The sequence below is a fragment of the Triturus cristatus genome, chromosome 9 (assembly GCF_964204655.1).
Source record: "Triturus cristatus chromosome 9, aTriCri1.1, whole genome shotgun sequence".
NCBI classification, from domain to species: Eukaryota; Metazoa; Chordata; class Amphibia; order Caudata; family Salamandridae; genus Triturus; species Triturus cristatus.
The window spans coordinates 523,408,239-523,422,053 of NC_140592.1; the positions used below are offsets into that span (position 1 = coordinate 523,408,239).

Here is a 13,815-nt window from a genome sequence, read left to right on the forward strand (position 1 = left end):
AATCTTGTATTTTCAGTGATATGACCATCGAAGGGCCTGATTTTATATTAAAAACAGAGCTTTGGACTATAGCATTTCCCACTGAAAGGCGATATTTCTCTCCATGTGTGCTCATACCTGGCATGTCACACAGTTTGCTGCTTACTTTCCCTCCATGTTAAAGAACAGTAGATGTTTCAGAACCACGGCTAATGTGCTGCATAGCTAAATACAATAAAGGTCCAAAGGCGAGACCAATTGCATTGGAAATGCTTGTTTGAATGGAAACCTGTGTTCTCGCTCGGAGCACAGGCTCCCATTGAAGTCAAAGGGAGTCAAACCGAACAGTACTCCCTATAACAACTCAAAAATTCCCCTTTTCTAATCCACCTCCATTATTCTATCCCTACTAAACTTTTGTGAACTTGTTAGCACAAAATTAACAAAATTACTACAACTAATTGACCAGGAATAAAGGAAGCACATTATACTGATCTGCTAACCAACTATGCAACTATAATCTTGAGTACCAGATTAGCTTGCTACTCGCCACAAAGTGCTTCAACACCTAGGTAGCGCTATATAAATAACATTTTCAATTACAATGTCTCTGTAAATACCACACCTTTTTTCCCTGTTAAATTCCAGTAGCTGAAATTTAACAGATGCTGTGATCTTTACTGCATTCAACAGATACTGGGTGCAATAAACATTGCACCACTTAGAGAAGAGAAGGTGGCAGGCAGGGCCTTCAGAATGCTGGGACAACAACTGTCCACATTATGCCCCTTGAACTGCTATATATAATAAACAACTCTCAGACTTAGACTTATCTGCTTTGGTGTTTTCTTTTTGTTTTTTGTGTTTTGCTTATTTTCTTCCTTTTTGGTTCTTAACACCATGATAAACTTGGGTGGCCATGTGCTCAAAAAGCAAATAAATAAGTAAATAAATAAATTAAATTAATTATAGCATCTAAAGTCACTGAGCATTCGCCGAAAGTGAATATTGGCATCAGTTTAATGTCTTATGGATCTTGCTGTAGGGCTGCTGTTTCAGACAAGTAACTTCTTTGTTATCCACGGAAACATCGTACTTCTGTAGCTCACCTTCTCCTTAACCATAATGTCCATCTCATCTACCATAGTGAACCAGTGGAGACAGATGTCATCTTCTCCCTTGAGCAGACCGAATGCTTCTTCAAACCATGGGACCTTCCCTCCTCAAAGGATAATTCACACGTTGACGAGAGAGACTCACTCTTCACAAAACTCAGAGAAAACCCAGAGGAACTGGCACAGTTGGCACCAACACCAGGAGACACCATCATCATGCTGGACTTTGCCATGAGCGGTGAGTATCCAGAAATCGTGTAGACCCTCAGCCTCATGAGGAGGTCTGGACAAAAGCGTTATTGTTTTTCTAGCTCATCAAAGCTTTGGCAGGGATTTATATTTTACATCTGCTAAGTAGAATTCATTCACATTGATATTTCAATTAAAAAGCCTAAACTTGTGATATACAACTCTACAGTGCAGACATTGGCAGTAACTACATTTCTTCTATTTGTTGGTGCTGTCGTTGGCTGCTATCCACAGCACCTTTACATGACAGTGGAAGGGCAGTAGACAGAAACTGATGATGCATAGCAGTGAGAGGCCATCATGGCATGTCATGAGCTACAGTCCTGCTACAGAGGTCATTGTGGAGTGTACCTTTTCTTTTAGCACCAGAGGTGAAATGCACTGGAAATAAAAAGTAATATACTGAAAGAGTTATACCTCAGGCCCTGAACATTTGTAAACAATACCATAGAGAACTGAACATGTGAGGGCTTTTATCACAGCAATGGCTTCAAGTTACAAATCCCTTGCTTTCATAAGGATCTTTGCCTGGGAAGGTTTTAGTGCTGCTCACCTGATGATGAAAATCTCTGCAGAGCGGTGTTTAGTGCAGCCAACCCACTGAATAAATATATATATGACGAATCATGATTAACAAAGCCAGCCCCTGTATGAACATCTCTGCAGGCCCCACAGTTGCCATAGGCCACCCACTGTTTGGAAATCTCTTGAGGCACAATGGTTAGCACGGCCCACTCTGTTAGTGAACTGTAGGAACTTTAGTTAGTGCAAATGACCATTTGTTCGAAGTGGTTTTCCATAGTGCGCTGAGATAATAGTGTTTATGGAGGAGCTTTTCATACTGGCAGCTTATGTCCCTATGCCTCAAACTCAATTGCCAGTTTTACAGTTCTTTTATTCTTGCATGATTCGTTCAATTGAGCCAATGAACACTCAACCTCTATTGCAGATTGGGAGACACCAGAAACCCCTCAAGAGACTTCTCCTTATGAAGCAGTGCTGTCTTCGGGATCATCAAATACATATGGTGCCGCAACAGAAAGAGTTAGCATCAAGGCTGTCCAGCCTGCGTCCCCAATGTTACAATTGCTGCCCTGCTCTCCTGTAAGTAGTTTCAACGCACTTTCGACATGTAACAGTTGTAGCACTCATTGAAGAACAGCCAAATTCCCCTGGGTCAACATGGTTTTAGTGTACCCAGGTCTGTGCCAAACTGGCACTAGGGGATCATTGAGGGAAGTCAGGCTGGGAGAGGTGCCATAAAAATTGATGGTGTCGCAATACTCATGTTGTCCTCCCGTCGTTTCAATAAGGAAACTGCTGATTGACTGTTGGTAGAGCAACCTTTGGCTGTGCTGGCAGTCAATCAAAGGCATTCGCTGTCTCTCCACTGGGTTGCCACCTTTCATGCATTGACCCTATTTAGTGCAGTGTCCTTGATGCATATTTTCACTGCCCAGGGTGCCATGGGACGCAAGGCAGCCAAATGCAGGGAAAACAAGCATTGGACGCCATACAGCCAAAGATGCATTCCTTTTGGTCCAATAGCAAACTCCCTCCCCACTAAGGATATTGTTGTAGTTTGATCTTTTTTCACAAAAAACGAAAGCTGAGTGAGCCAAAACAACATGGGCTCAGTTGGACATTCATCTTTGCAAAAAGTGGATCTGCCTAACTAGTGGTTGCATTTTCGTAAAAGAGATCACTAGTCAGGCAAACAGAGATCTCTCAAAAAGCAGACTGACCACCAGGATCTAAATGTTTTTTGGGTTCTCCAACAAGAGCTGATGTTATTTATTCTCTGTAGGACAACAATCACAGTATTTTAAGACAACTCTGTGATTTAATAGTTGACAAAACTACTTGGCTTACATCAAAAATATAATTTTATTTATTTTTACTAATGCGGGACCCCTTCCCGTATGCGATTGCGTCCCCAGGAGACCTCTTCACCTTTGTAAATGGCTGTGAAAACGTTTAAGAACAGTCAGGGGTCCCAGGAACCACTGCTTACTCTTTAATAAAAAATTTAACAAACATTTCAATTTTCTTTTTGAAACTCATCCGGTTTTGTTTTAAGGAAAACGGGCTGCATTTAAAAAAAAAAAACGTTGCTTTGTTTAAACGCAAACACAGACATGTTGTCCCCAGCAATACCCAACGGATTGCAAATTGTGACCCACATCATGCTGTTAATGAGGTAGGTCAATTGCGCCCCGTTAGGAATCGCTAAATGCGTAAAGGACACATTTGTACATAGGTGTTTTTGTGTGCTATTAGAATCACACAAAATGAAAACCTATGTACGTGGCCCAAGGTACCTAGAAAATGTGGGGCTCAGGGTCACAATTATTTCTGATAGTTTATTCAACTGCTTGTTGCAGGGAACACAGTTGATGACTCCAGATATAGCTCCATTTCAATTTGATTTGGTAAGCATTGATTTACTGTTATTGTTTAAAGATATTATTAATTTCAAGAGTCTTAGGTTGAAACGGAAATGCTTGTGTCATGGGGTAGGTTGGACATTTTAGGTTTGGCAGCTTCAGGCTCAGCTGAGCATTGTGCTTAGGCCACCCAAGATATAATCTTGAAGTTATGAAGGCCTTGAAAGAAAAGAACAAAAAAGGAGGTATTCAGATGAGCTTGAAGAGCTGTGTAGATTGGTGTTAGGTGGTCGACCACGCGATTACATTGAAGGAAATGTAACATAGTGTTTAGTATTCCCATTGGTGGTAACATTTTGAGAACTCTATGTAGGCAAATAGTTACAGGGCCAGGTGTTCCTTAGTCCAGGAATTGTTGTGGTAAAAATGGCAAATGTAGGTTCTGAATCGATTTGTGCAGAGTGAATGATAACATTTTTTTAGACTACTACTCTTTACCCAAGATCACTGGTTCAGTTTACTTTTCCTTTCCTCTCAATTTGAAGGCTGCATACTACCAAACCATTCTGCACCTCGTCGTCGACCTCTTCCAGCTCTCTGGAAGATATATTCCAGTCATTTGGATTTGCATCTGCATCATCCTTTCTGCACGGGGTGATGAATAAACTTGCGGCAGACACTGAGTTCTTGCCTTCCAGGATATCATTTTCTTCACTGTTTATTTAGTGGATTTCAACAGAATTTTTAAAATCTATTGTCAATAGTTTCATGAAACAATCCGTGATAAATGTGTATTTCCTAGAAATTAGGTAGGCTATTTGGGACATGTAATTTCTAGAGAGGGCTTCAAGCCAAGCCCCAGACATCTCAGTGCCTTCAAGGATGCACCAAAGACAGAAGACAAAGAAACAACGGTTATCACTTCTAGGCTTTTATGAATACTAAGCAAAGTGTTTTCAAGGTGTTGCCACGTTGAATGAGCCACTGGAGCTAGTTTAAAAAGAGCTACACTTTAAGAGGCACACACCAGAAGGATAGTTGGCTTTGAGATGTAAAGTGTGCCATTGTTGTTGCCCGAGCATTGTAACTGTATAAGACTTGCTTTCTTTGTTCTGTCACCAAGGCTGGCATTACCTAAGATTTAAAGTGTGTGTTGTTTCAAACCATCAAAGATGTAGAGTGTACTCTTGTATTTAAAGTGATGACACTGTCCCTGATAGAACACAATTAATCTGCCATTGAGAAGGAGATATTAACAGCTTCTGGGCAGTAGATTTTTTTCTATTCTATGGTATCAACATTTTTTCATTTATTCTGACCATTAGTGCCTTATGTACCCAGGAAAGTGGATGAACTAGTAAAACTATTGCTTGTTAGATTATTTTATTTCCAAATAGCCTGAGTACTGTTTCAGGGTTTTCCATATCCAGGTGGAAGAAATGTTACAGCCAATTGCCTTTTCTTCCCATGGAAAGCAACTTGGTATGTGAGTCTAAAGAATGCGTGGCAGTGTGTGTGTTGAAGTTCTTGCTTCTGTTTCAGATGTACTGATGAACAATGGAAGGAGGCGAGGCTTACGATAAAGTTTTGTAAACTGTCAAGGCTTATTTGGTAATTTGCTGATCTAAGAAAGGTTGAATGTGCAGTTCTGTGACCTTTTGTGAACGTTGATTCAGAGTTGTCCACTGAAAATGTGTGGTTTTGAGAGGCATAAGGCTTGAACCACCTTTCCTGGTCACTTATGCTTCAGTTCAGAATAAATGAGTCATTTGGCTATGACCATTATAAAAAAAAAGGTGACAGCACATTGAGTTTTTGTGGCCTGGTATGGATTGCAATGTACAGGTATTTTGAAAGCTTGAAATGTGCGTCAGTTATCAGATACACATATATCGAACTCCATGTTTGTCATGTAATGTGATGGAGTTGAAGTCAATTCTTTTGTACCAATTGAAGGGTTACCTTGGAATCATTCTTACCTCATTTTAATTACTGGTTCTTATGGCAGATGGATGCAATGACAATTTTTTACAAAATGCACCAGGAATTTACAAACATGAGTTTTTCTTGAGTTTGTTTTCTAAGGATTTCGCTTTGCAAATTGTTTCAGACAGTGGAGTACAGGTAATGTCAGAGTAATTTTTATTTTAGCTCATTGTAGAGTAGCCAGTATTAGGACAGCTCTAGACCATCCTCAGGCCAATAGCCTGGTGGAGCGGGTCTTATTCAGAACAACCACATGGTCACAAGCATAGCAGTCAAAAGATCTGTAAATCTAGTTCCCAATGAATGACATTTGGTACATGACCTTATGACTGTTTCTCCTTTAAGGTTGCGCATTGTCTAAAGAGACTAACTTGGCTCCTGTGGAAGAAAAATCAAAGTCTTTTCTACATGCTCGAAGGCTAGAAATATTTATTGAAGTGAAAATCAAAAACTCAAGCACTCAGTGATACAGATTTTCACCTCACAAAGTAATAAGCAATTCAGTGCTAGCTCCACCCACATTTTATTCATTTTTATACATTATCCGCACACCATCAGCAATGGAAAAGACACGCGTGACAGAAGCCAAAACACCAGAAAGCGGGAGCTTCAGCAGGTGCCGGCCTTTGTTATAAGGACGGACGGACAAGACCTTGAAGGGCTATTGATAATACAAATTTATCAGACGCTAAACTAGTCTTTTGTGAATGCTGGCTTAAAAGTGGCAATATGAAAAGGAGACTAAATACATCCGAAGCGCAAGTGCAATGCAGGCCTAATATAAAATGGGCATACAAAAAGGTTGTGATAAATAACATTAAAAGCAGTATAAATAAACATAGACATCTAAAAGGCTAAACAATTTCACAATCCCATGCCTTTGTCCTACCAGGTACAAACTAAAGGATTTCTATAGCCATCACTGTGTTTATTTCAGTAGCACATGTAAATGTAAAATTGATACTTGTATAGCGCACTACTTACCTGCAAGGGTCTCAAGGCGCTTGTACGAATACCGCTGTGGAACCCATCCTGGCTTTCCCTGTGAGGTGTCCACTCCTGGGCACCCCCAAGGTGGAGGCCAGGCATCCTTAGCGTTGTGGGGGCCGTTGTGGAGATTAAGCAAGCTATTGCCCAGAGTTGCAGAGTGGGACTCCATGATTGGAATAGGCACCGAGGCGAGAATTATCAGGTCCGTGGAATTTTTGAGCCCAAGACCCGCCGAGGCGGGGAATTGAACCCTGGTCCCGGGCTAGACCTCTGCATCAGGGTCTGCCACTCTAATCATTTTGCCACACTTCTCCACTCCTTGCACCTTCATGATGTCTCCCAAGGTACATTTAACAGAGCTTTCATTATTAGGGCAATCTTCAGCAGTCGTTAATGTATAAGCAGGGGTTTGCCAATTGCTACTGGCAAAAATAGTAATACTGCACATGCATAACTGTATGAGAGTATATACAACCATCAAAGAAATAGGTATCACAAGTATTAGTTTGATTCCTCATCCCTCAAATATGCCCTTCAGTCAGGACCTCAACCCCCATGCATCCAAGCAGAACGGGTCATGAATTTTATCAACTCATGTACACTATTTATAATAGTGTTATCTAATTGTGAAAGGTAAGGGAAGTAATGGGAATGTAAGTACAACATTTGTATCCCACTATGGCACAGACACCATCCTTTGTCACTAGGATCACATCCAATCCCCTTCAATTTTGCAAATTGACAGTTTTCTGAGCCTCTAATGGATTGGAAACAAATGTCAATGCAACAGCTGAAGCATTTGTTCATTGTACTTGTGCAGTTATGTAGACTTAATAGATTGCCTGTCCAAGCCCATACATGGGGAAAAGATTTGTTTTGGAAAAGGCATAAGTAATCTTTCTCGACGTGGAAGCCTACTAAAAGTATGGCAAATTACAGCAACCACATTTGTGCCCAGTCTCTAGAAAGCCTGGGGTAGGTTGGTTTACCACACAAATAATACACTGTATGTTCAAAATCTGGATCATAACGAATGTAGAAGACTCCATTGGGCATTCTGAAATCAAATGGTGGACCATAGTTAGGAATCACATAGAAGCCAGTGCAATATTCACTTGTCCTACAAAGATGCTGCCATTTCCTGTTTCACCAAATATTCCATGGACAGAATAAACAAGGTGGATGGGTGGGACCATGAGGTGCTCATCCGGATTGTGAAGATTGGGATGTTCTGTGGAGTTAGGCTTGGTGGAAGGAAGGCCCTCCTCTATGTGGTGCCCATAAAAGTACAAATCTAAGCAAGTTTCTTCTTTGATAAGGCATACTGGAATCATCAGCAATCCCCATTATGAGTCACTGGGCAAATGAGGATAAATCCAACAAGATGGGCTGTTCAAACACTAGCGGTAACCTTCCAACAGGTGTAAATAGATGTCCACCTGGTATATGAAACAACTGACCCTGGGGAAAGAGGCATTGTGCAGTTCTCCTTCACATAAATACGACTTTAAGCTTTGATGATGTGCTACACAGAGACCCAAAGCAGAGGGCTTGCAGCTAAGATGGGGATTTGTGGGAGACAGGATGCACTACTGGGGCAACCTGTTGAGCGTTGCGAGGCGCTAGAGCACGCTTGCAGTGGCTAGTGTGGTTTGAAGCAGGGAACCTCCTACACTTCAATTGCAGTTTTGATGATCAGTAGGACCTGGTGGTGGACCTTCCAGTAAGGATGCAATGCGCACTTTGTTGATCAACCTTCATATACATCCAGCTTCCAGGTTGAGGTGAACATCAGTTGGGTATTCATGCAGAGCAACTTGCTCTTGAGAGCGGAAACTGTAGAGACAGCTTATTTGCAGCATTCCAGAACCAAATCATAATTTAGTTGCAGGTTCAAGGAGGCAGGTGACTTTAGTGGATTTGAGCGGAAACATCATGTTTCAGCCCATCACGATTTTGAAGGTGCTCAGGTTTGTTTTCTGTGAGATAATGGCTTGGTTGGAACACGGTGCTAAGTGAAGAGAGTCATGCTATTTCAGTTGGGATTCTCAGCATAATTTAGCTATCTTAAGTGTTGCATTACTAGACTCTACCTTTCTTACTGACTCTAGGTTGTCAGCACAAGAGAAAAGAGCTGGTGTATCCCTAAAGCCTTACATATTTCCCAAACTACAGAAGAAACAACGTGGGTCCCATGGTCTCTGGAAAGGTAGAGGGGCATCTTGAACTGGTAACTGAAATCTCTATGCAACTTTTTTGTGAGAGTAAAACTCTCTGCATGTGTGCAAGTATATGCTTCAACCCACCCTGAGGACACACATGATCACAAGAACATAGTAATATGAACAAAATGTAGGCATCTGAATAAAGTCTATTTAGAGATGACAAAGGGGCTCCAAGGAGGAGGGTGTGCGGCTGGGGTAGTCCTGATCCCTTTTCCAATCTTGTGAGATTGGCAATAATTCTGGGCAACAGAAGGAGAGGAAAGAGTATACCAGTGTGTCGCTGCAGCACGAATCATGGCGTTTTTTCAGACATGGGCCATGCCACGATACAAAAGGGCTTGGTTGAAGAGCATGAATTTACGGTATCCATTCTCCCAGTGCTGTCCTTCCACACTTAACCTGGGTCTCTTTTACAGTTCTTTTAAATATATGCCTGTTTTTCCTGCATTGCAGATGCCCATTCCTGCAATCCAGATACATCTTTGAGAGTAGGTACAGGAAGTACATCAGTCTGTAATATATATAATACAGCATTACTGTTGGGAGACAACACAGCTCTTTTAGTCTCCTGGTCTGCCAATTCATTATCCAGTGACACTTTGTCTGAAGTAGATTGATGTGCAATGTACTTCACGCCTACTATCTTCATAGGTGTCCTTGCTGAGGTGAGGACCCCATCTGCAACCACGGAAGCTTGATGTTGCGGGCAACTCCAAAAGCATACTTGGAGTCTGTGAATACAGTTACAATCTGCTTAGCAGCCAAATATGCAAACATGAGTCAAGTTCGGCCACCTCTGCTAAATTCAATGTCAACTTTCAATAATTTCATGTACAGTATATACAGTGTACACATCTGCAAGTGTTTCAGAGACTTTTTGGAGGCATGAGCCATCCACAAAATTAACAAGATTACCGTTGGTTATCGGCATTGGATAGATCAATCCGGGGCTTAGTTAAATGTCCTACAACCTGAACGCAGTTGTGGGACTCTCCTTCTTCAGAAAAGGGTGTTAGTGAGGTTGGTTCAGGGTAGGGCAGTAGACTAAGGTGACATGAGAAGCAGACAGTAATAAGATCTCATAAGGGTACACTTTTGCGGTGGAAAGATGATTTATTTTAGCAGTGACACAAAGGGTGGCTTCTGACTGAAAGAAACAATCAGGGTAAACTCAAGCACAGCGATTTCTGATGTCTACAGTATGAGCAGCTAGAGGGAAGGCAAGGAGGAAGCCCAGCAGCCACAGGTTCAAAAGCAGACGGAAACCCAATGGGATTTCTTTTATTCCCATTGTCTTTGTCCTAATACTACTAGAGCAAGTCCATTACATTCATGACAATACAACGTAAAAGGTTTTACATAGTTGACAAGCCCAAGAGCAGGTGTGGACTTAATACCTGCTTCATCAGAATAATGGCTTGCTCTGCCTCTTCAGTCTAATGTAAGTGTTCAAGGATGCCTTTCCTAACAAATTCTGGAAGGGGTGATTCATAGCAGTGAAGCCTATTAATCACTGCCTGCAGTATCCCACCATTCCCAAGAAAGTGCATACCTGTGAGACGGTCAAATGGTGGTGCAACTTACCTATGGCTTCAATCTAGTCAGCAGACAGGTGGCACACCCAAGAGGAAATGTTGTGACCTTTGGAAGCTTTGTGTCTATTCTAGACTAACTCAGTGAGTAGATATAGGGGATCGACCTTTCATTGTTCTAAAGTTGCAACATCAAATAGAATGCCATTAACATAATGATCACACGTAGACTTTTTAAGGAACACCATGGTGTACGGATCTCACTTCAGACCTTTGGTAAAAAATAGAGTTGGACTCTGTTACCCCCGGAGGGTGCCTTCACCAAGTTAACTGGTCTCCACAGAATTCAAAAGTGAAAAGGTTCTGACTTTCTTCATGAAGATAGAAAAGAGGGTGGAATATAGATCCACCACTGTAACCCATTGGGCAGTGTCTGGACTGCCTGAAAGGTTTGTTGTAGAGTTGGGCACTACTGGAATGCTGGGGATAAGTATGATGTTAATCACACGGAGGCCAGCATAAAACGGTACACGTTGGTTTTTCCCACCTTTTTGATGGGTATATTAGGGTGTTGTAGTTACATAACAAACTAAAAAACCTTGTTTTATAAAATCAGCAACAGCATGTTCATGCACTAGCTTGAGGACGTAACGGATACTAAGAAATAGAAGGCAACTTTTTCCATAGGATTCACTTGAACTTTTAACAGGGTCTATGAAAGTAATCCAACCAACATCATTGGGATGGATAGACCACAAAACAGAGGGAAATTGTTAAAATAACTCCGTTTTAATCTTCTCATTGTTGAGAAACCTACAATACGTTTTGATGGCATGATTCACAAAGCAAGGCTTTCACCTCATTCTTGTTGATAAGTGGAACATTCAAGGATATTCCTTTGCCAGTGCAGTTGAGCTTTCAGAGAAAGTCTGTTCCCTTTAAATTTGGAGGTGAATTTGGACTCAACATAAAGGCATGTTTATTAGGACCCAAAGTAACAGAGACAGGATCAATAATGCTATCAGGGACTCTTTCATTTGAGATGTTGACTGCATTTATTGACAAGCCCAACAGAGATAATGAGGGAAACTCAGATGTTTTAACAGCAGATCAACTGGCACGAGTATTAATCCAACATGATTTGGGTTTACTATTGATTGAACATTTACCAGAACAGCGGTTTTGATCTACCAAGATAAGAGTGTCTGCAGGTCAGTAGGCACCTCACAGGCTGTCCTATTAAGGGTTTGGTTGTGAAAGGATACCTGAAGTTAGATCAGGGCAGTCTCTCTTCTAATGTCCCAACTGACCAGCCGCGGTCGGTAGTGGAAGTACCTGCAGGGCGGTGACGTGGGGAGGGGCAGGGTGGGGGGTAGTAAACTATGGATTACGGAGGTTTACAGGTAAGTTAACATATCAATTAATAAAACGAATTTCGTCGCGTGCACTGAATCCCCAAATGCGATGCAGTGCACGCAACGAAATTCGTTTCATTAATTGATATGTTAACTTACCTGTAAACCTCCGTAATTCATAGTTTACTACCCTCCACCCTGCCCCTCCCCCTCCCCACATCACCGCCCTGCAGGTACTCCTACTACCGACCGCGGCTGCAACTGACCACAATTAACCTCAACTCTCCCGGAGGATTTTAAGTATATGTTCCCCTTCCAATTGATTTACCCATCCGCCCTCCTCTACGATCCATCACTGAGCTCCTTTTACTCCTTCTCTTCTATTTTCCTTGATCTTGCATCTGTGAAGACATACATTTTGATTTGATACTTTCTTTCTTGAGTGGCCACACAGTGATTGACTATTGTGACCAGTACAACCCGTATTTTGTCATTCAATGCAACGGATGTATGACATTACAACGCACACTTTTACAACGCATGCACTTACAACGCATTTTTTACAACGCATAATCCATTACAACGCACTACACTTACAACGCATGACACTACAACGCATTTTTAAAAACTACCTTTACAACGCATACCATTACAACGCATAATATTAAATTGCATTTAAGGTAAGTATTAGATAGTATAGGGGTAAAAACTACTTTTCTAACTCCAGGGGGTGCAACAGTAGGGTAAATGTTGGATAGCATAGGGGTAAAAATTAATATTCTAACTCCAGGGGGTGCAACAGTAGGGTAAGTGTTGGATAGTATAGGGGTAAAAATTACTATTCTAACTCCAGGGGGTGCAACAGTAGGGTAAGTGTTGGATAGTATAGGGGTAAAAATTGCTATTCTAACTCCAGGGGGTGCAACAGTAGGGTAAGTGTTGGATAGTATAGGGGTAAAAATTGCTATTCTAACTCCAGGGGGTGCAACAGTAGGGTAAGTGTTGGATAGTATAGGGGTGAAAATTGCTATTCTAACTCCAGGGGGTGCAACAGTAGGGTAAGTGTTGGATAGTATAGGGGTAAAAATTACTATTCTAACTCCAGGGGGTGCAACAGTAGGGTAAGTGTTGGATAGTATAGGGGTAAAAATTACTATTCTAACTCCAGGGGGTGCAACAGTAGGGTAAGTGTTGGATAGTATAGGGGTAAAAATTACTATTCTAACTCCAGGGGGTGCAACAGTAGGGTAAGTGTTGGATAGTATAGGGGTAAAAATTACTATTCTAACTCCAGGGGGTGCAACAGTAGGGTAAGTGTTGGATAGTATAGGGGTAAAAATTACTATTCTAACTCCAGGGGGTGCAACAGTAGGGTAAGTGTTGGATAGTATAGGGGTAAAAATTACTATTCTAACTCCAGGGGATGCAACAGTAGAGTAAGTGTTGGATAGTGTAGTGTAATATTATGCGTTGTAATGGTAGGCGTTGTAATGGAATGCGTTGTAAAGGTAGTTTTTAAAAATGCGTTGTAGTGTCATGCGTTGTAAGTGTAGTGCGTTGTAATGGATATTGCGTTGTAAAAAATGCGTTGTAAGTGTAGTGCGTTGTAACAGTTGCGTTGTAAAGGTTGTTCCCCAATGCAACAAGTGCATAGTTGATTCTGAACTTTTGGTAAGAACTTCTGCTCAAACATTGTCTCATGCCCTCCAAAACCGAATTTGAGGGGCGTTATATACCGGAGTATCATTCAAATACATACTTAAGCCTGTACAAGTAACCTGCTGGTAGTTACACCTTATTTTGTTTGTAAATTGGAGATCTTTGTCCTGTCGGTCTTGACCGGATAGACATCAATCACAGCATTGAACAACCTGTCCTTTGCTTCTAAGGTAGCCTTGTCCACTGGACACCAAATTGGCCAACAACTTTCATTCACTAACTGGTTTCTCATTTCATTGGTACTACCAATTTCAACAACTGATTCACATCTACCCAAT

General features: G+C 41.5%; 1 protein-coding gene across 2 annotated transcripts in view; it reads left to right on the forward strand.

The window, feature by feature from the left end:
• The window catches only part of LOC146798232 (endothelial PAS domain-containing protein 1-like), a 522,541-nt gene that overhangs the window by 322,130 nt on the left and 186,596 nt on the right, over positions 1-13,815 (forward strand). For both annotated transcript variants that reach the window (XM_085625511.1, XM_085625512.1), the window contains exons 9-10: positions 1,127-1,332; positions 2,293-2,447. In XM_085625511.1, coding sequence (XP_085481637.1) covers positions 1,127-1,332; positions 2,293-2,447 — 361 coding nt within the window. The remainder of the gene's footprint in view (positions 1-1,126; positions 1,333-2,292; positions 2,448-13,815) is intronic.